At 42.0% G+C, this 21,741-nt stretch overlaps 1 protein-coding gene across 1 annotated transcript in view; it reads left to right on the top strand.

The window, feature by feature from the left end:
* Positions 1-10,132: 10,132 nt before the first annotated feature.
* The window catches only part of LOC101555003 (sulfotransferase 2A1-like), a 32,136-nt gene continuing 20,527 nt past the window's right edge, over positions 10,133-21,741 (top strand). Inside the window, exon 1 of the mRNA XM_055146189.1 lies at positions 10,133-10,268. Coding sequence (XP_055002164.1) covers positions 10,133-10,268 — 136 coding nt within the window. The remainder of the gene's footprint in view (positions 10,269-21,741) is intronic.

Raw genomic sequence — 21,741 nt, 5'->3', positions numbered from 1 at the left:
TCTTTTCCATTCATTATTTCGATATAGAAATTCACTGTCCTCTGCATTTACTGAAAGAACATTAGGATCCATGTTACTGATCAGTGACTTTCATGCCTATCTGTCCTCATGTCATTAGTCTAACTTTATAACTCATGTTGGCCAAATTACTCTGTCCTCACTACCTTTCTTCCTGCTTGTATTTGAGGTACTAGGAATGTCAATTCTGTGCTCTGTCACTGAGCCACATCCCTGCTCCTAGTTTTGTCATCCTGATATCTGTCTGAGGTAGCTGAATAGGATCCAATATTTCTGGTGTAAAAATGAGCTGTTCATTCATTTTCTTGTCAGTGATGTAGCTTTTGGTTGTATTGGAAACTACAATTGGGTGCAAGTATGACAAACAGTCATGTTCTCTTCCTGATCCTTGTTCATAGCTTAAAAAATTGGAATTCTCCTTTCTATTCGATAGTTCATTTTTAATAAAACATAAAAGTTTTATGTTACTATTTGAAAGCCACGTCTTTTGAGATTTCTATGTCCCCATAAGAAACACATGCTCAGAAAACCAAACTTATCAACTCGTTGTGGGTCAACAAATATCCCCTTGTCATGTGCTACTTTGCCTCATACTGACTTCCAAACTATGTTACTCATTCCTATTTACAGAGCAGTGATACAAGTTAAGTATAAACAAATACAGTCATTCACACTGATGATACAAGTTAACTATAAATGAATATAGGCATTCGCACCAATGATACAAGTTAATTATAAATGAGTCCATTAAGATATAATAATACAACTAACCACCAAATAGAACACCTGTAGTTACTCATCAAAGGAATGTGATGTGGACCTCTTTTGGTTTCAAAAGTTACACAGTTCTGTGCTGAGGATCATTCTGGTGATACTTGGAAAGTGAAGGGAGAATGATGCAGGAAAGGAAGTGAAGGAACTGATACAGGCATAAGATTTCCTCTGGGATGACAGAATTTTAAAGGCAAAGCTGCAGTGGGACAGTCCCAAGTTCAGAAGCACTTGTCTGTGCATTTTTTGATAACATTTTGCAACAATCATATTTAGTTGTGTCACTTTCCAGGACCAGTCCAGAGATCCTTTAGTGCCCAAAGATTATATTATTCATAACGCCATCAAAAATAGGGATAATGAATGAACAGAAGATATCTAAAAAAAAGAAATATAAATGAGCAAAAGGCACATAAAAATGCTCTCCATTGTTAATCATCAAACAAGGGAGATGCAACTCAAAACAACAGTGAAATATTATCTCACACCAGAGAGATTGGCACACATTCAAAAGAACAAAAGTAACCAGTGTTGATGTGGATATGGGGAAAAAGGGAAACTCTTTCACTGTTGGTAAAAATGAAAACTGGTCCAGCCTCTTTGGAAAACAATATGGGTAGTCATTCAAAAAATTAGAAATTAAACTACCATATGTCCCTACAATACCACTTTTGGGAATATATCCCAAGGGGACATAAAAGAACAGTAGAAATGACATCTGCACCTGTATGTTCATTGCAGCACTGCAGCACAATAGTCAGAATCTGGAAACAACCCGAGTACCTGAGAACAGACGAGTGGGTAAAAAAACTTTAGTACATCTACACAATGGGATAGTACACAGCTGTTAGGAAAGATGTGTTTACTAACACTGTAGCACTATCGTCCTGTTGTTCATCGATTTGCTCTAGCGGGCACCAGTAACTTCTCCATTGTGAGATTTGTTGTTACTGTTTTTGGCGTATCGAATACCCAATGGGTAGCTTGCCAGGCTCTGCCTTGCAGCAGGGATAATCTCGGTAGCTTGCTGGGCTCTCCGAGAGGTACAGAGGAATCGAACCCAGTTGGCCACATGCAAGGCAAACACCCTATCTGCTGTGCTAACGCTTCAGTCCTAGGAAAGATGAAGTCATAGAAATTATCTTCTAAATGGATGGTCATGGAGAGTATCATGCAGATCAGAAAGAGAGCACAACCATTTGTGGAATATAAAATAACATAATGTGAGATTGAGACCCAAGAACAGGAGACATAAAGGTCAAGAATATTACCCAATAGTTGGAAGCCTGCCTCATGAGCTGGGGGAGAAGGCAGCTGACATAGAGAACGGATCACTAAGACAATGATGGTTGGAGGAATCCTTTGGGAGGGAGATGTGTGCTGAAAGTAGATAAGGACCAAATGTGGTAGCCACTCAGAGTTTGTATTGTGAACCATAATGCCCAAAAGTAGAGAGAAAGTATGGGGAAGTTGTCTGCCATGGAGGCAGGAAGAGGGTTGTAAAGGAGGGATATACTGGGGACATTGGTGGCGAGAATAAACACTGGTGGGGGGAATGGGTATTTGATCATTGTATAACTAACTCAACCATTAAAGCTTTGTAACTGTATTTAATGGTGATTCAATAAAAAATCACTTGTATCACTTGTCGTCCCGTTGATCTTCAATTAGCTTGAGCGGGCACCAGTAACATCTCCATTTGTCCCTGTCGCATGCTAGTGCAGCCCAATGATATCTGCTTGCTCCAGGAACAGGAAGAGTCTCAAATCATTCAGGGATTTGAGGAAGAAATCTGACCATCTAGTTAGTGGGCAGCCACGTGGTCTTCTGACATCCCGTGGAATCCAGTCGGTAACAGCTCTAGTCTAGCGGTCATCTCTGAATCGCATTACATGACCAGCCCATCTGATTTTTGATGCCTTGGCAAACACGATAGCATCCCTGATTCTTGACCATCGACGGGGGTCAGAACTCTGGATTCTTTCTCTCACTTGAGTGAGACGTGATACTCCTAGCACAGCTCTTTCGATTCCTCTTTGAGATACCTAATAGCATTCTCATCCTGTTTGCGTAGGGCCCAGGTCTCTGAGGCATACGTTAGCGCAGGAAGAATGGTGGAATCGAAAAGATGTGCCCAGAGTTGGAGATTCTTCGTCCTCTTAATCACTTTCATGCTCTTGAAGGCATTCCACGCTGCTCTCTTCCTCCTGCGCAGTTCTGGCAACAAGTCATTCCTCATCTTGATTTCTCAACCCAGGTACACATAGCTGCTGCATTCGGAGATGTTAATTCCATTGAGAGCAAATGGAGCTTCAGGGACTAGTTCGTTTTTCGTGAGCATTGTCTTGTTGAGATTCAGCTGCAATCCGACCTTTCCACACTCTTGGTCATTGTAGGCCAGCATTTGTGCCGCTTGGTTAATGTCTGGCGTTATGTGAAGCGGAGGTGGTGTAATTGCCGACCATCTATCTTCACTCCCATTCCTTCCCATTCCAGTCATCGCATGATGTTCTCGAGGGTGGCACTGAAGAGTTTTGGTGAAATGGTATCACCCTGCCGCACCTCTCAATTAAAAAAAGCTTATATTCCTCATTAAGAACTTTAGACAATTACATACATTTTGTTCTTGGGATATGAGGAATTTCTTCTATGTCAGATCCAGTATTTCTCTATACCCTCATTTCTAGTTTGTTTTTATATTTTTGAAGGGGGTTGGTTTTTTCAAGGGCTATTTCTTGTAGTATTGCCCTGACCTTATCCACTTGGTTCTTCTGAATGAGTGGAAAGTTCTTTATCTCCTTTTCTCTAGTCACTTCTGAATGTCATATTTTTAAAATTCTTTATTTTCGGGTCCCATGAACTTTTACTAAGCATGTTACTAAGCATGTTACTAAGCATGTCAATAAATACTCATGCTGATGCAGATCAAACAACCATGAGATAACACCTCACACCACAGAGGCTAGCACACATCCAAAAGAACAAAAGCAACCGCTGTTGGAGAGGATGTGGGGAGAAAGGGACCCTTCTACACTGCTGGTGGGAATGCCGGCTAGTTCAGCCCTTTTGGAAAACAGTATGGACGATTCTCAGAAAACTAGAGGTTGAGCTCCCATTTGACCCAGCAATACCACTGCTGGGAATATATCCCAGAGAGGCAAAAAAGTACAATCGAAACAACATCTGCACATGTATGTTCATCGCAGCACTGTTTACAATAGCCAGAATCTGGAAAAAACCCGAATGCCCCAAAACGGATGACTGGTTGAGGAAACTTTGGTACATCTATACAATGGAATACTATGCAGCTGTTAGAAAAAAGGAAGTCAAGAATTTTGTAGTTAAGTGGATGGGCATGAAAAGTTTCATGCTGAGTGAAATGAGTCAGAAAGAGAGAGACAGACATAGAAAGACTGCACTCATCTATGGTATATAGAATATCAGAGTGGGAGACTAATACCCAAGAGCCGTAGAAATAAGTACCAGGAGGTTGACCCCATGGCTTCGCGGCTGGCCTCACGTTCCGGGGAAAGGGCAACTCAGAGAAGCGATCACCAACTACATTGTAGTTGAAGGCCATGTGGGGGAAGGGAGTTGCGGGCTGAATGAGGGCTAGAGACTGAGTACAGCGGCCACTCAACACCTTTATTGCAAACCACAACAGCTAATTAGAGAGAGAGAACAGAAGGGAATGCCCTGCCACAGTGGCAGGGTGGGGTGGGGGGGAGATGGGAGTGGGGAGGGTGGGAGGGACGCCGGGTTTACGGGTGGTGGAGAATGGGCACTGGTGAAGGGATGGGTTCCCGAACTTTGTATGAGGGAAGTATAAGCACAAAAGTGTATAAATCTGTAACTGTACCCTCACGGTGATTCTCTAATTAAAAATGAATAAATTATAAAAAAAAAGTGACACAGTTTTGTGCTCAGTCTCATTCTGGTAGTAGTTGGGAAGTGAAGGGAGAAAATGATGCAGGTAAGAAAGTGAAGTGAAGGAACTGATGCAGGCACAAGATTTCCTATGTCAAGACAGACTTTGAATGGCAAAGCTGCAGTGGCCCCAGGATGGAAAGCACTTGTGTGTGCATTTCTGATAACATTTTGAAACAATCTTATTTTAATTGTGTCACTTCCCAGGAACAGGCCAGAGATAGATTAGTGCACCCTGAGACCTGCCACTGCAGAGCCAAGTGTAATCCATAAACACCCCCAGTTTTGTGCCCCCTCCCGTCAAATTTACTCCAGGATTTGAGTAACAAGTCACAGGGAGAGTTACAAATAACAAGAGCAAAGTCAAATCAGGACTGTCACATCATCCTAAAACTGTGCTCTATTCTTGGAAAGTCAGTGGAATTTTAGACACTAGGAATTGGTATTGGGGAATAGATGCTTCCAGACCCAGTGGCAGGTTGAATCATCAGGGACACACCAGAATGGAGTGGGTGAGCCAGCACCTACCCAAACAGTTTTGGCAGCAGAGGACTTCCACATTCCAACCACCACCAACCTCACGGCCAGACTCCATGCCTTGGATGAGACCCCTCCAGAAATAATCTGTTGAAAAACTCTGGTATGTCGGTTTTGTGACTTAAATCTCCAGGCTCTCTCGAGTCAGGGATGGGACAGCTTCCCCTGTTCTTCTGGAAGCCTGGCAGTCATGCCCTTAATCTTCCTCCTGCGCCTAATTAGCTCATTAACCATCCATAATCCAGAAGCTCATTAAATCTCAAAAGAGACCAACAAGGAGGCTGGAGTGATAGCACTGTGGGTAGGGTGTTTGCCTTGCACGCAGCCAACCTGGGTTTGATTCTCAGCATCCCTTATGGTCCCCTAAGCACTTCCAGGAGTAATTCCTGAGTGCAGAGCCAGAAGTAACCCCTGCGCATCCCTGGGTGTGACCCAAAAAGCAAAAAAATGAGAGGGAGAGAGAGAGAGAGAGAGAGAGAGAGAGAGAGAGAGAGAAAGAGAGCCAATAAGTTACAGAGATTTTCCAGACCCTGCAACAGGCTGAGCGATCCAGGGCATTGAATGTCACAATCGAGTCAAAATTTAACTTCTGTTACATCACTCCATTAAAAATTTTGAATTCCGGGAAAGCAGTCTACATTCATCTCAAACTTTACATACTGATAAACCAGAAGTAGCACACTACATTGAATGGGATATAAAGTAGAAGGCAAACAATTTTGATCAAGATAAAAACAGTTAAGGATTAACCTGTAACAAATTGTTAGTAATCTCTTCTACAAGGGCCTAAGGGCTCCATAGTGAGCCACAATAATCTTCACATACTTACTAGTAAAAAAATATTTTTTATCATTTTCCGTGAATCATGTATAACCAGCAAAATAAAATAAATAATTCAAGGCCTGCTAGAGGGTTAGGCTTGAGGGATGATTAGGAAAATTAGAAGTAATGGTGAGAAGGTGCATTGGAATGAATTGGAATGGTATTGGAATATTGAATGTAACAAACCATAATAAACAAATTTATTTAAAAAATTAAAAAATTTCATATTGGCCCAAGACCTGGGAAAATATTTATTTCCCTTCTCTTCCCTGAATACATCGCCATTTTAAGGGAGTCAATCAAGAAGGCATATGCAAGACCAACCTTGGTAGTGCAGCTATCTTTGCTACCTGGTTCTCCAGCTTCCACTTCATTCAGGGAAGAAATCCATGAACTGTCCCATGCATGACTCAGGATATAACGCAGCCCTTTGAATATTTCACAGAATGAAACTGCTCAGCAAGCAAGCACTCAGTTGATTTCTGAAACCTATAGCATCAAATCATCACCCCAGAGGCTTCCTTGACCAATCATACCAAAGAGGTGAACAGTTACAGGCACCACTGTCCCTTCTGAACAGCAAGTCTCACCTAGGAAATGTTGCAGGGAAACAGAAGAGGGGTCAATATCACAGTGTCTCACCTCCAAGATCCATAATCCTTCGTCTTCCTCTGGGGACAGCGGTTTAACCCCAAGAATTACAGGAGAGGTTAATTGAAGCTAAGAGGAGCACCAAAGACTGGGAAGCAAAGAAGGCATGCATGTTTTTCTCGAAAGTCGCTTTCCCTGTTACTTAGACTAGGTGGAGTGCAGTTGCTTTGCAACTGCAAGAATAGCTGCCAGTGAGCTGAGCTCAGCCTGGCACCATCTGTCCATTACACAGAGAAAATCATGTTAATTCCAATGACAATCCTTCCTGTCAGCCTCCCAAGACTCAGATAACTGAGTCAGGAAGACTCTTGATATACTCAATTTCTCCTGAGACATCAACATGAACTTTCTGGGTCCAGCAACTCTTAAAAAAATACCAACATTGACTGTGAGTTTGCATTTTAGGATACAGAGTTGCACAAAGATATGCAAAACATCCTAAGGGCCCGCATCTCTACAATTTTCCCAATAGTGTTAGAGATGATGCCTTGACTTCTCTGTCATATGCAAGGACAAAGTCAGTTCTGCAGGATTTCTTATGGGAACTTGCTGAGTGGATCTCGGTCGATTGAGATTTTTCTCCAGAGTGTGAAAAACAATCTTCAGTTTTTTTAAACTTGCTGTGGACAAGTTTGATGATGAGATACCTTGGAATACTTTCCATATCCAAGGAGATGTTCAGGCTTCTGATGAATTTATATATTTCAAATGTTAGGGAAAAAATTAAATTTAAAAATCATATATAAGCCTGAAGATACCTCGGTCCAATGACCTAGCTTTGATGTCCATTTTATGTTTTGATGGATTGCTACAGAAAGACACCCTGATTCTCAGAAATCATTTCTGGCAGGGCTTAGAGGACCATATGGCATACTGGGGATCTACTCGGATGGACCACATACAAGATGCTCTCCCTGCTGACAAAGGTAGCTTTGTCCCAGCCTTGATACTGATTTGCATTGACCAATTCAATGAATTTTGAAAACCCTGGAAATGGCCTTCCACTTCAAAACTAAAGGGCATCTGGGCAGTTCCAAATTCCTTATTGAATCCAAAATCATTTCCCTGGGGAAGTTATGTCAGAATCAAAAAGAGCACACACTTGAAATTCCACAGATTTCAGCTTCCTTACCCAGTCCTGAGTTTTAGGTCACACAAAAATGTGCGTCCCCAGTTCAATACTAGGATCTGACGATGAGGTTCTACTTGGGCCTTTTGGTAGCAGGGGTGACCCAGGCCACACTGGTTGTTCTCTCAGACCTATAGGGCTGTACCTGAGATGCTCAGGAGACCACGGGGAGGACAGGATTTGACCTGGATTTGGCTCATATTATTGTACTATCTCCCATCCCCCATTTAGTATGTTTTCATTATTTACTTTATTTTAATATACTTTAGTAGTAGAACTTACCTCAAAGTATACAAATCATGTTGTTTAATACATGCTAAATAGAATGAAGTGTGGCAAGTAGATCAACCCAGGCAATATGCACCAATCACATGCTGAAGAACATTTTGTTCTCTTGGAAAGCCTATTATGTGCCTTCAGTCAACCAAACACTAACCAACTACTGTTTTTGATGTTTTACACTGAGGAGTCAGCAAGATTTTTTCACTATAGTACTATAATGTCATGATAAGTTCCAGTGCCAGAATAAGAGCACAGCTGGTAGAACAGTTGCCGTGCATACCATGATGCAGATTCCATCTTTGGCATCCCGTAGAGTTCCTGCAGCCCTGAGTTTAGAGCCAGGAGTAAGCCCTGAACACCACGGGGTGTGGCCCCCAAACAAAAATCAAAACAAAAGCAAACCATGATAATTTCTTATTCTCTTCTTGCCTGATTGCACCTTTGCTGCCCTCATTGTAACTAAACTAGATTTATTTTTACTGAGAGGATGATCTCAACCTTGGATTTCATATTAAGAGGCTGATTTCCCACTAATGTGCTTAATACTATTACTCCTCTGTTCCTTGACCTCTTGTTCCATGTGTTCATTGAAGCTGCCAGGTGTTGAGGGCACAGAATATCCCAGGTGGTAACATGACTAATAAAAGGGTGTGAGGGCAGGAAGGGTGTGAGGGCAAGAACTTGAGTGCACTCAGGCCTTTATGAGGTGAAGGTGGATTTGGTGGCTGAGAGGCTCCCCCTGAGTCACAGCTGCTCCTCCAATCCCATCTCAGCCCCTTCTGGAAGAAGCTGACTCAGTTCCTGGGGAGAATCCAAGGTGTGTGTACATTTTTTGTGTACAGAAGGGTTTGGAAAAATGGCCATTGAACTATGATCAGATCTGTCCGAACACCCCCCTGCCCTGAGCTTTGTTCTCTGGACCAATTTGGCTCTGTGCAATTGGTCTCAGTGTTCCCTACCTCAATCACTTTTTCTTCACGCTGCATCAGCAGGTGCCCAGATTACAGGTCCAAAAGCACATGAAGCCTAAAACACAAAAAAACATTTTCGCAGCCAAGATGATCTTCACAAATTATCTCCTCCTCCACCTCGTCCTCCTGTATCTCCTCTCCCCCCTGCTCCTTTTCTTTTTCCTCTGCCTCATCCTCCTTCTCTTCTATCTTTGCATTTTTCTACATTGCCTCTTTTTTCACATTTTTTTCTTTTTTAAATTAATCACTGTGAGATAAAGTTACAGACTTACAAACTTTCCTGATTATGTTTCACTCATACAATGATTGAGTACCTATCCCTCCACCAGTGCCCATTCTACACCATCAATGTTCCCAATTTCCCTTCCACCCATTTCCCCTGCTTCTGTGGCAAGCACATTCCTGTTTACTCTTTTTCCTTTTGGGTATTAGGGTTTGCAATCCAGGTACTAAGTAGCCACCATGTTTGTTCTATAGTCCACTTTAATCACACATCTCCCATCACATGCGTGCCCTCCAAACATCATTTACTTAGTGGTCCTTTCTCAATCCCAGCTGCCTTTTCCCCCAGCGTGTTAGACTGTCTTCCAAGCTGTGGAGTGATCCTTCTGGCCTTTATCTCTACTATCCTTGGGTACTACTCTCTCATTATACTCTTTACTTTATATTCCACAAAATAGTGCTGTCATTCTATGTCTGTTCATCCCTCTCTCTCTCTGATTCATTTCACTTAGCATGATATGTCAATCCACTTATCTACACTGTCTCTAAAACCATTCTTTAAAAACATTTTAAGCACCCCATATCCTACATTCTCGAGATGTTATTGAATTAGAGGTTCCTTCTCAAGAATCATACTCATATTTCCACAGAATGTCTCCTGAGTTACCTCACAGTTGCATAATATCATGACTGTTGCACCTGCCTTAGGGATTATTTGGAACATATTATAATATTGATCTTACAATCAATGAAGCAAACTGCAACTGTGGATAACACATTCCTCTGAAGTCAAGCAACTAGAATGTCTGGTGAAAATAAAAGGATTAATGGTGTATTTTTTCCAACTGTGATTTTCACACCTGCTTTCATGACAGAAGAGTGGCATAATTTTTTGTTTACGGATGAAGATGTCTTGCTGCTAACCTATCCTAAATCAGGTAAGGCAGCTGTAGCAGGTGCAGAGACAGGTTGTGGCTTGTCCATGGACATTAGAGAAAGAGAGACTTTCTATAGGCCAGACCCCCAGTGTCCAGGGAACTGGGCATGGGCCTGGAACAGAGACATCCTAACAGTGTTGGGTGGTGGCTATCCAGGCTCTGGGAGCCCACAGATGAAATCTTAAGACTGTGTCAAGTGTTTAACTAAGGACAAGATGTAGAATTCCAGAGGAAGCTAATCAAAGACGTAGAAGGGAGCTTTGTTGTTGATTAGCTGGGAACTGTAGCAGCGTCACTACATAGTGCATATAGTCCGATGATCATGTCGTGTCCCGAAAGTAGAGTTTCACTTCTCAGTTGTGAGGTGTGAACTAAAGACTGTTTTTTAAAAATTTTTATTAGTGAATTTAAAGAGAAGAAAAGTACCATCTAAACTGAGATGCTAGCAATGAATGTGATCAACTAGCACCAAACTACTCAGGAAATCCTCAGTGATACAGTAACACCATCATGAAATTCTAACAGTGAAAACAAATAAACTTTTATCGACCTTAGTTTGTATAATTCCATTTACCTTTGTGTTGTAACAAACCATAGGAAGTAAAATTGTTGTACCTTCTAAGAGGGTAGGTTGAGATGGTGGGTTGGTTATCAGGGACATTGGTGGAGGAGAAGGTCACGCTGGAGGTAGGCATGTTTGTGTTGGGACATTTAATGCCTGAAACAAGTGTATTATAAACAATATAGAAAATCATGGTGTTATATGTATATATATATTTTTTTAAAAAATGCATGTAAAACTGTTTACTGAACAGGTTGTTTGCAGGGAAAGATATAAATGTGAGCAGTGGTCAGAAAATGAAGGGCCTGGAAGAATGAGTTAGTTGATTGATGCTGGTGTTATATCTTTGGTAGGTATCATAGCATTTTTAGGGATCTAGAAGACTCTCCCAAGTGTTCTGGGGCTGGGGTAGTTCACACAGTTATTTAACTCAGGGCCTCAAGCATGTCCGACATTTGATCCAGCCCATTGTGCTGACACCCCTGTCCAGATGCTATTCATTTGTTTTTAGTTTTTCAATTTAAGATTTATGTAGACACTGTGGTTCACAGAGTTGTTCATACTACTGTTGTTTCAGGAATTTGTGTTCCAAACCTATCCCAGCACCATTGTGACCTTCCCTCTACCTTGTTCTTAGATTGCTTCCCCCTACCCCACGACGTCTGCCTTTTAGCAGGCACAAAATAATTAATTGATTTATATTATTTGCTGCAATCCAATAGTAAATGAGATAACAATAATGCTGCATTAACAAAATTTGTGAAAATTGTTGTCTTACAATGGGGTGAAAATGTTTGTCTGAGGTTTTACCAAGTTGTTTCTCTGTAGTTTTGCTTCTCTGTTATTGTATTTTAAAATTGAGCTTCGTCGACTTCTATGTTACTTTCTATGTTAATTTGGTGTGCTCTAATGAGCTGTCAGTATTGTGAATGTGGAGGGGTAGCTCAGCCCCCCTATGTGACTGCACACTCAAGAAGTCCAGGATCTATAGAACGGGGCCGATTGGATTCAGCATCTTGGTTTGGCTTGCAGCTTCCCAAAAATTGTAAAGCTGGGCCTTGTTTATAAGGAACTGAGTTGCTTGTGGGACTTCCAGCAGTACAGCAGGGTGGGGGAGGCTGATTTCCTCCACTCCAAGAAGAACCCAGAGTTTTCAGGCCCAAAAACTAAGTACCTGGGCTTTTCATTGGCCTGGCATCTCTGCAGAGATGAGTTGTGAAGCAGTGAAGTTGGGACGTTTGCATGGCTCCAGCTCTGGGGGAGGTGGGTGCAGATGCTGGATCTTCAGCAGGGAGGGGACCTGGCCTGTCCCCCATTCTATGAGAGCCCATAGTACTCAGCCTAAACATACATGTACCTCTGAGATTTATCCGGCTTGCATCTCTTCCTCGGCATCCTCGGTATCCCAACTGAGAGCGCCAGCTATCCTGAGGGAAACTTCGGAGGGAACCAGATACTAGATGGTTCAATTAGTCTTTCACCCCTTTACCCAGATCATACGATTGATTTGCACATCAGCATCACTATGGACCTCTACCAGAGTTTCTTCTGGCTTCGCCCTGCCCAGGCATAGTTCACCATCTTTCGGGTACTAACACATGCACTCGTGCTCCACCTCCCCGGCGTGGCAAGCAAGACAGGCCAGTGGTGCACCTTGGCAGAGAGTCTCTTGCCCGCGCGCCTGGCTCTCTTCCCTGGGGCCCCTCGGAGGGGGTGGGCTTCAGTTTCCCTCCCCACCCCAAGCAGAGCTCCCATGGCCGAAGACCTCCAGAGCCTAGCCACAGCCATGCTCAAGGCCCCTCTCCACACGTTCAGACGAACCTCATGCATGAAGGAACCAGCAGAGGAACCCAGGTGTGTAGGACCCAGGGCTGAGACCCTCAAGCATGCTCGGATCGGGACTGGGCCTCTTCTGCCCAGATTCCTCATTCTCGAGTAGCTAGGCGGTCACACCCAGGGACTGCCTCCGGTGCCATGTAATCCTACCAACGGCCAATATCCAGAGCCGCCTTAAAGCCTACTCTCTCTGGGAGAACTTGTCAAGCTATCAAGAGTTTCTTGCTCACATGGGAGAACCTCGCATATTCCCCATGGTGTATTCATATGCCAAAACCAGAAATAATGATGGTTCTCATTCCCCTGATCCTGAAAGAGCCTCCAATGTGGTACCATTGGAAAGGATGAGTAAAGAGAGACTTCTAAAATCTCAGGGCTAGGACGAATGGAGACGTTACTGAGACGGCTCAAGAAATTCCACGATCGGTGCGCTTCCCTTCTGTCAGCCCTGCATCCCCTACTTCCACTGCCTGGGGCTTCCTGGCCGTGGGCACTGCCCTCACCTGAACCTTCTGCGCCCCCGTGATCATTGCCGGTCCCCTCTAACAGGTACTTGTGGATCCCTGTAAAGTGGACATTAACATTGGGACTAACTGGGGCTGTGGCCTCCACTGAAGGAGGTGTGGCCTCATAGAAGTAGGCGTGGCCGTCTGTGGAGCCAGGGCCGCAGCAGCAGTTATATCCTCCACTGCCAGCACCTTGGACCACCACCCCAACCTTCATTATCTAATTTTATGGAAAGCATTCTGGCCACCTCAAACACAATACGGCAACAATCTTTTGATTGACTACAGTTCCACCAAAAAACAAGTGTATTCAAGAATTTTTATACAGCCCAATTGGAAACAACATCTCTTCCAATGCTGCACTAAATGCCTATCATAAGTCGCAGTTTAATGTCCACGAGGAAAGAAGTACTCTAAACTAGGAAAAGGTTGACCACTGTGGATCTTATTCAGAATTTTTTCTGGCAATCAGAGGGAACAGTTCCAGTGAACCTAAAGGCTTTCCCTCGTTAGATCCACAACAACATGAAGAAACAGTGCAAATCTCCACTACGAGTAGAGGACAAAGATAAGAGCCCCGAATCCTCAACAGGAGGTACACACAAGTATGATCTCTCTGACAAAGAATTCCGAGATGAAATGCTGAGGATGTTCAAGGAATTCAATGAATCAGTGGAACAGTCGTACAGAAAATTAAAGGAAGATGTGAAAGAAATGGGGGAACGGATAACAGAAAATACAGGAAAAAATGAGAGCAGAAATAATAAAACAACAAAAAGAAATGTCACAAATGAAGAATTTGATAGATGAACTTAAAAACTCAATAGGTGCCCTCAACAGTAGAATGTCAACGGCTGAAGACAGAATCAGCGACCTTGAAAACGAACAGCAGAAACGTACATGCAACAACAAACAATGGGAAAAGACCTCAAAATGGCTCTAAGGTGAATCAAAGACCTAGGAGATGACTCCAAGAGGAACAACATTAGAATCATCGGAGTACCGAAAGGACAGGGAGCCAACCCCAATGAAAAAACCACTTTAAAAAATCATCGCTGAAAAGTTCCCATAGTTAGAGAATGCAAGCATCCAGATCCAAGAAGACAGAAGGGTGTCAGCTAAAAGAAATCCTAATAGAAACACTCCAAGGCATATCATAGTCAGAATGACGGATTCCACAGATAGAGACGCAATACTGCGAGCAGCAAGGTCAAAGAAAGAAATCATATACAAAGGAGCACCCCTTAGATTTACAGCAGACCTATTGGAGGAAACCCTCCAAGCCCAAAGACAATGGTGGGATACAGTGAAAAAACTCAATGAAATGAACGCTTCACCAAGAATACTTTACCCAGCCAAACTCTCACTCAAACTAGATGGAAAAATACACCATTTCATAGATAAACAACAGCTCAGGAACTTGATAGATTCAAACCCAAGCCTGAAAGAAGGACTAAAAGGGCTCCTGTAAGATGAGGAAAAAACACATAACCGCAACAAACCCTTATAGAAAGATGGCACAAAACCCCATGACAATAATCTCTCTCAATGTCAATGGTCTAAATGCACCTATCAAGAGACACAGAGTGGCAAAATGGATCCAGAAACTGAAGCCAACATTCTGCTGCCTACAAGAAACACATCTGAACAATCAGAACAAATGCAGACTCAAAGTTAAAGGATGGAAAACAATAATGAAAGCAAACAACTCCCTGAAAAAACCTGGGGTGGCCATACTAGTATCCAACAATGTAAATTTCAGGTTGAAAAAAAATCAGAAAGGACAGATAAGGCCATTTTCTATTTATCAAGGGTTATGTACAACGGAAGAAATCACACACTTAAATATATATGCACCTAATCTGGACCAGCTAAATACTTAAAACAACTGCTGGCAGACTTTAAGGAGGACATCGTCAGCAATACAATAGTAGTTGGAGACTTCAAAACTGCCTTGTCACCTCTGGATAGACCAACAAGAATAAAACTTAGCAAGGAAACACTGGTTCTGAAGGAAGAAATAGAAGAGAGAGGGCTAACAGACCTATACAGGGCCTTACACCCAAAAAACAAAGAGTACACATTCTTTTCCAGTGCACACAGAACATTTTCTAAAATAGATTACGTGCTGGGTCACAAAACATACCTCAATAGAATCAAGAAGATAGAAATTATATCAACTATTTTTTCAGACCACGATGCACTGAAGATAGAAGCTAACCACATACAGATGAGGAGAACCAAATCAAACAACTGGAAATTAAAAACTCAATGTTAAACAATGAGTGGGTCAGGAAGGAAGTCAAGGATGAAATCAAAAGATACCTGGAAACAGGATGAACCAGAGCCGCGGCACGAGAAGCAGACCCTCTGAGCCTATTGACTGTGATCCTGAGTTCTCCTAACCCATTTTGGCACCAGAGCGGATTCTTGCAGCCATCTATTTTGACTGTGAACTGAGCTAAAATATTAGAAACCCAAAACCGCGCAGTGAAGACTCAAAGTCTTCACTCTTAGCAATGAAGAGAAATTATTAGATGATGCCTATTCAGCAGGCCTGATTGTTGGGGAAAATTTCCAATCAATAATAGTGAGTTCTGTATGGAAATATGGAATGTACTCAATATATATAGAGAATAATGGGAATATCATTAGCTACTTAGATGGGGGTGGGGTGGGAGGGGGGTGTATTGGGGTTCTTGGTGGTGGAACGGGTGCACTGGTGAAGGGATAGGGGTTTAATCAGTATTTGACTGTGACTTAAACCTGAAAGCTTTGTATTTTTTTTCTTTTTTTCACGGTGGTTCAATAAAATATTTCTTTAAAAAAAAAAAAAGAAAAAGATACCCGGAAACAAATGAGAATGAAGACGCAAGCTACCAAAACCTATGGGACGCAGCTAAAGCTGTGTTAAGAGGAACATTTATAGCCTTGCAAGCATTCCTCAAGAAGGAAGAAAGGGCCTACATAGATAACCTGACTTCACAGCTCAAGACCTTAGAAAAAGATCAACAAAGGGAACCCCAACCCAGCTGAAGGAAAGAAATAATAAAACTTAGATCAGAAATCAACAACATTGAAACTCAAAAAAAAATCCGAAAGGTCGGGGCTGGAGTGATAGCACAGTGGGTAGGGCATTTGCCTTGCACGCGACCGACCCGGGTTTGATTCCCAGCATCCCATATGGTCCCCTGAGCACCGCCAGGGATAATTCCTGAGTGCAGAGCCAGGAGTGACCCCTGTGCGTCGCTGGGTGTGACCCAAAAAGCAAAAAAAAAATCCGAAAGATCTATGAAACCAAGAACTGGCTCTTTGAGAAAACAAGATTGATAAACCACTAGCAAGACTCACAAAGAAAGAGAAAGAGAGAATGAAGACACGAGCTACCAAACCTATGGGATGCAGCTAAATCTGTGTTAAGAGGAAAATTTATACCTTTGCAAGCATTCCTCAAGAAGGAAGAAAGGGCCTACATAGATAACCTGACTTCACAGTTCAAGACCTTAGAAAAAGATCAACAAAGGGAACCCCAACCCAGCCGAAGGAAAGAAATAATAAAACTTAGAGCAGAAATCAACGACATGGAAACTCAAAAAACAATTCGAAAGGTCAATGAAATCAAGAGCTGGCTCTTTGAGAAAACAAGATTGATAAACCACTAGCAAGACTCACAAAGAAAGAGAAAGAGAGAACCCGTATAAACCGAATCAGAAATGAAAAAGGGGTTATCACAACAGAAACTACTGAAATTTAAAAGATCATCAGAGACACTTTGAGGATTTGTATGCCACGAAACAAGAGAACCTAGAAGAAATGGACAATTTCCTGGATTCCTATCACCTCCCAAGACTGAACCAAGAAGACTTAGAATATCTGAATAGACCCATTAATAGCAAGAAAATTGAAACAGTAATCAAAAGTCTTCCCAAAAACAAAAGCCCAGACCCAGATGGATTCACTAACGAATTCTTCCAAACATTTAAAGAAGACCTGTTACCAGTACTCCTCAAGCTTTTCCAGGAAATTGAAGAAACAAGAACTCTCCCAAACAGTTTCTATGAGGTACATATCTCCCTAATACCAAAAGCAAACAAAGACACCACTAAGAAGGAAAACTACAGGCCAATATCCCTAATGAACACTGATGCAAAGATCCTCAACAAAATATTAGCAAATAAAATTTAACAACTCATCAAAAAGATCATACACCATGACCAAGTGGGATTCATCCCAGGGATTCAGGATGGTTTAACATTCGGAAATCAATAAACATAATCCACCATATCAACAAAAGCAAAGATAAAAATCATATGATCATTTCAATAGATGCATAAAAAGCATTTGACAAGATCCAGCACACATTTATTATGAAATCTCTCACCAAAATGGGTTTAGAAGGAACTTTCCTCAAGATAGTCAAAGCCATCTGCCACAAACCTACAGCAAGCATCATCCTCAATGGAGAAAAACTAAGGGCTTTCCCTCTAAGATCAGGGACGAGACAAGGATATCCACTCTCACCACTTCTCTTTAACATAGTACTGGAGGTTCATGCAATAGCAATTAGGCAAGAAAAAGACATTCAGGGCATACAGATAGGGAAGGAAGAAATCAAGCTCTCACTATTTGCAGATGATATACGAGAAACCCAATACCTCTACCAAGAAACTCTTAGAAACAATAGATTTGTATAGTAAAGTCGCAAGTTATAAAATCAATACCCAAAAATCCATGGCCTTCCTATACACAAATAACAAAACAGAGGAAAGTGACATAAAAAAAATCCCATTCACAATCGTGCCCCAGAAAATCAAGTACCTCGGAATCAGTTTAACCAAGGACGTAAAGGATCTCTACAAAGAAAACTACAAAACCCTAATCAATGAAATAAAAGAGGACACGAAAAAATGGAAACATATTCCTTGCTCATGGATAGGAAGAATGAACATTGTCCAAATGGCAATACTCCCCAAAGCACTGTACAGATTCAATGTGATCCCTATAAGGATACCCATGAAAAACCTCAAAGAAATGGAGCAAACACTTCTGAAATTCATATGGAACAATAAACGCCCATGAATAGCTAAAGCAATTCTAGGGAAAAGGACGATGGGAGGCATCATCCTCCCCAACCTCAAACTCTATTATAAAGCGGTAATAATCAAAACAGCATGGTACTTGTCCAAAGGCAGATACGTAGACTAATGGAACAGGGTGGAATATCCCTACACACAACCCCAATTGTATGAACATCTAATCTTTGATAATGGAGCAAGAAATGCAAAGTGGAGCAAAGAAATCCTCTTCAACAAATGGTGCTGGCATAACTGGACAACCACTTGTAAAAAAATGGGTTTAGATCTAGACCTATCACCATGCACAAAATTCAGAGCAAAATGGATTAAAGACCTCAACATCAGACCAGAATCCATAAGGTACATTGAAGACAAGGTTGGCAAAACTCTCCACGACATTGAAGCTATTGGTATATTCAAAGACGACATGCCAATGACCAACCAAGTGGAAACAGAGATAAACAAATGGGACTATATTAAACTAAGAAGCTTCTACACTGCAAAAGATACAGTGACCAAAGTACAAAGACAATCTACAGAATGGGAAAGAATATTCACCCAGTACCCATCAGATAAGGGGCTGATATCAAGGATATACAAGGCACCAGTTGGAATCTACAAGAAGAAAACTCCCAACCCCATCAAAAAATGGGGGATGGAACTGAACAGAAACTTTTTCAAGAAAGAAATAAGAATGGCAAAAAGGCACATGAAAAAATGCTCTTCATCACTAATCATCAGAGAGATACAGATCAAAACAACTATGAGATACCACCTCACACCACAAAGAATGACACACATCCAAAAGAACAAAAGTAACTGCTGTTGGCGGGGATGTGGGGAAAAAGGGACCCTTCTACATTGCTGGTGGGAATGTCGACTGGTTCAGCCCTTTTGGCAAACAGTATGGACGCTTCTCAAAAAATTAGAAATTGAGTTCCCATTCGACCCAGCAATACCACTTCTGGGAATATATCCTGGAAAGGCAAAAAAGTACAGTCTAAATGACATCTGCACCTATATGTTCATTGCAGCACTGTTTACAATAGCCAGAATCTGGAAAAAAACCTGAGTGCCCGAGAACGGATGACTGGTTAAAGAAACTTTGGTATAACTACACAGTGGAATACTATGCAGCTCTTAGAAAAGATGAAGTCATGAAATTTGCATGTAAGTGCATCAAAATGGAAAGTATCATGGAAAGTGAAATGAGTCAGAAAGAGAGAGACAGACATAGAAAGATTGTACTTATCTGTGGAATACAAAATAAAATAACAGAATAGGAGACTAACACCCAAGAATAGTAGAGATAAGTACAAGGAGATTGGCTCCAAGGTTTGGAAGCTGGCTCCACATGCTGGAGGAACTGGCAGCTCACATAGAGAAGGGAACACCAGGTAAAGTGTGGTTTGAGGACCCGCACGGGATGGGAGATGCACTCTGAAAATAGAATATAGACCAAACACGATGGACACATAGTGCCTCTGTTGAAACCACAACACCCAAAAGGAGAAAGAGAGAACAAGGGAAATGCCCTGCCACAGAGGTGGGGTGGGGTGGGGGGGATGGGATGTGAGGCTGGGAGGGATACTGGGAACATTGGTGGAGGGGACTGGGCACTGGTGGATGGATATAAACAAAATGCAAACATGAAAGTTCACAAGTTTGTAACTGTAACTCACTGGTGATTCACTAATAATAAAAAAAAGAAATTCCACGATCAATGGGATGATGATGATGACGATGACGATGATGATGACGATGATGATGATGATGATGATGATGATGATGATGATGATGATGATGATGATGATGCAGCAATCTTCTGGGGTTGGTCCTGAGGCTGTGATGCTAGGCTGCTATGTATATCCAGATGCTATTTATATGAAGGAAGGGAAACAAATGAGGACTGAGGCTGAGGTCAGGGACAGAGTAAGTGCACAGAAAAGACCACTGGGCACAGAGACAGAGGCAGAGTCAAAGTCAAGAACGTATGACTTGACAATGTGTAGTTAAAACGTAGCACAAACATCTCAGGGCATATTCTTAAACCTTTTGTGAAGGAGTGAAGTTCTGAAACAGCCACAAGATTTTGTGTGCTCGCAACTGAGTATTGAGTCCAGCAGACTGTATTTTGTCCAACGACCAGTCACACAAGGACAAACTACTTGCTGGTGTATTTAAGAAGGATACCTGCTGTACCGGAGCTCATGAAAACAGAAAAATACGGGTGGTTATTACGGAGTAAAGGGAGGGGAAAAAGAATAGTTTATATGGATTTGGTAGAAGGTCCTGCTTGAATGTTTATAACCAGATATAAAGTTCCTTCTTGTAAGTCAAGACTTTCTTACAAAGAGAACTATGGGGAAATGGGCGGAAAACTCCAGGCAAGTCCCAAGCACTGTGACAATTGCCTTTTGCTTACTAATGTACCAGAGGGTTTCAAGAGAATAAATGTTTCTGTTTAGGGATACACTGCACCATTCCAAACATAACACCAAACTGCCAACACCCCTGCACCACTGCTGACCCACTGGCCCCTCGGTAACATCAAAACTAACCGCAGACTAAGGCACAGATTTCCTAGAGTCCGTCTATTTTACTTTCTTGTTTATTTTCTTGATTGATTATCTATCAGTTATATAACCTGATGTTTATTTTTATTTATTTATTTTATTCTTTAAAAATTTTTATTTTCTATAAGTTTGTTCACATTAGTTGATTACATTTAATGTTTCAACACCAGTCCCAACACCATTACACGTTTTCACCACCAATATTTTGAATTTTTCCACCACAGTACAAGCCTGCCTTCCATGAGTAGATGCTAGATAATTTATTTTCTATTGCTTAAAAGTACAATCTAAACAACATCTGCACATGTATGTTCATCGCAGCACTGTTTACAATAGCCAGAATCTGGAAAAAACCCGAATGCCCCAAAACGGATGACTGGTTGAGGAAACTTTGGTACATCTATACAATGGAATACTATGCAGCTGTTAGAAAAAAGGAGGTCAAGAATTTTGTAGTTAAGTGGATGGGCATGAAAAGTTTCATGCTGAGTGAAATGAGTCAGAAAGAGAGAGACAGACATAGAAAGATTGCACTCATCTATGGTATATAGAATTACAGAGTGGGAGACTAACACCCAAGAACTGTAGAAATAAGTACCAGGAGGTTGACTCCATGGCTTCGAGGCTGGCCTCACGTTCCGGGGAAAGGGCAACTCAGAGAAGCGATCACCAACTACATTGTAGTCGAAGGCCATGTGGGGGAAGGGAGTTGCGGGCTGAATGAGGGCTAGAGACTGAGCACAGCGGCCACTCAACACCTTTATTGCAAACCACAACAGCTAATTAGAGAGAGAAAACAGAAGGGAATGCCCTGCCACAGTGGCAGGGTGGGGTGGGGGGGAGATGGGATTGGGGAGGGTGGGAGGGACACTGGGTTTACGGGTGGTGGAGAATGGGCACTGGTGAAGGGATGGGTTC

This window comes from Sorex araneus, chromosome 8 (assembly GCF_027595985.1).
Source record: "Sorex araneus isolate mSorAra2 chromosome 8, mSorAra2.pri, whole genome shotgun sequence".
Classification (NCBI taxonomy): Eukaryota; Metazoa; Chordata; class Mammalia; order Eulipotyphla; family Soricidae; genus Sorex; species Sorex araneus.
The sequence above is the reverse complement of the archived record's forward strand: the minus strand, read 5'-3'. Positions and strand labels throughout refer to the sequence as shown.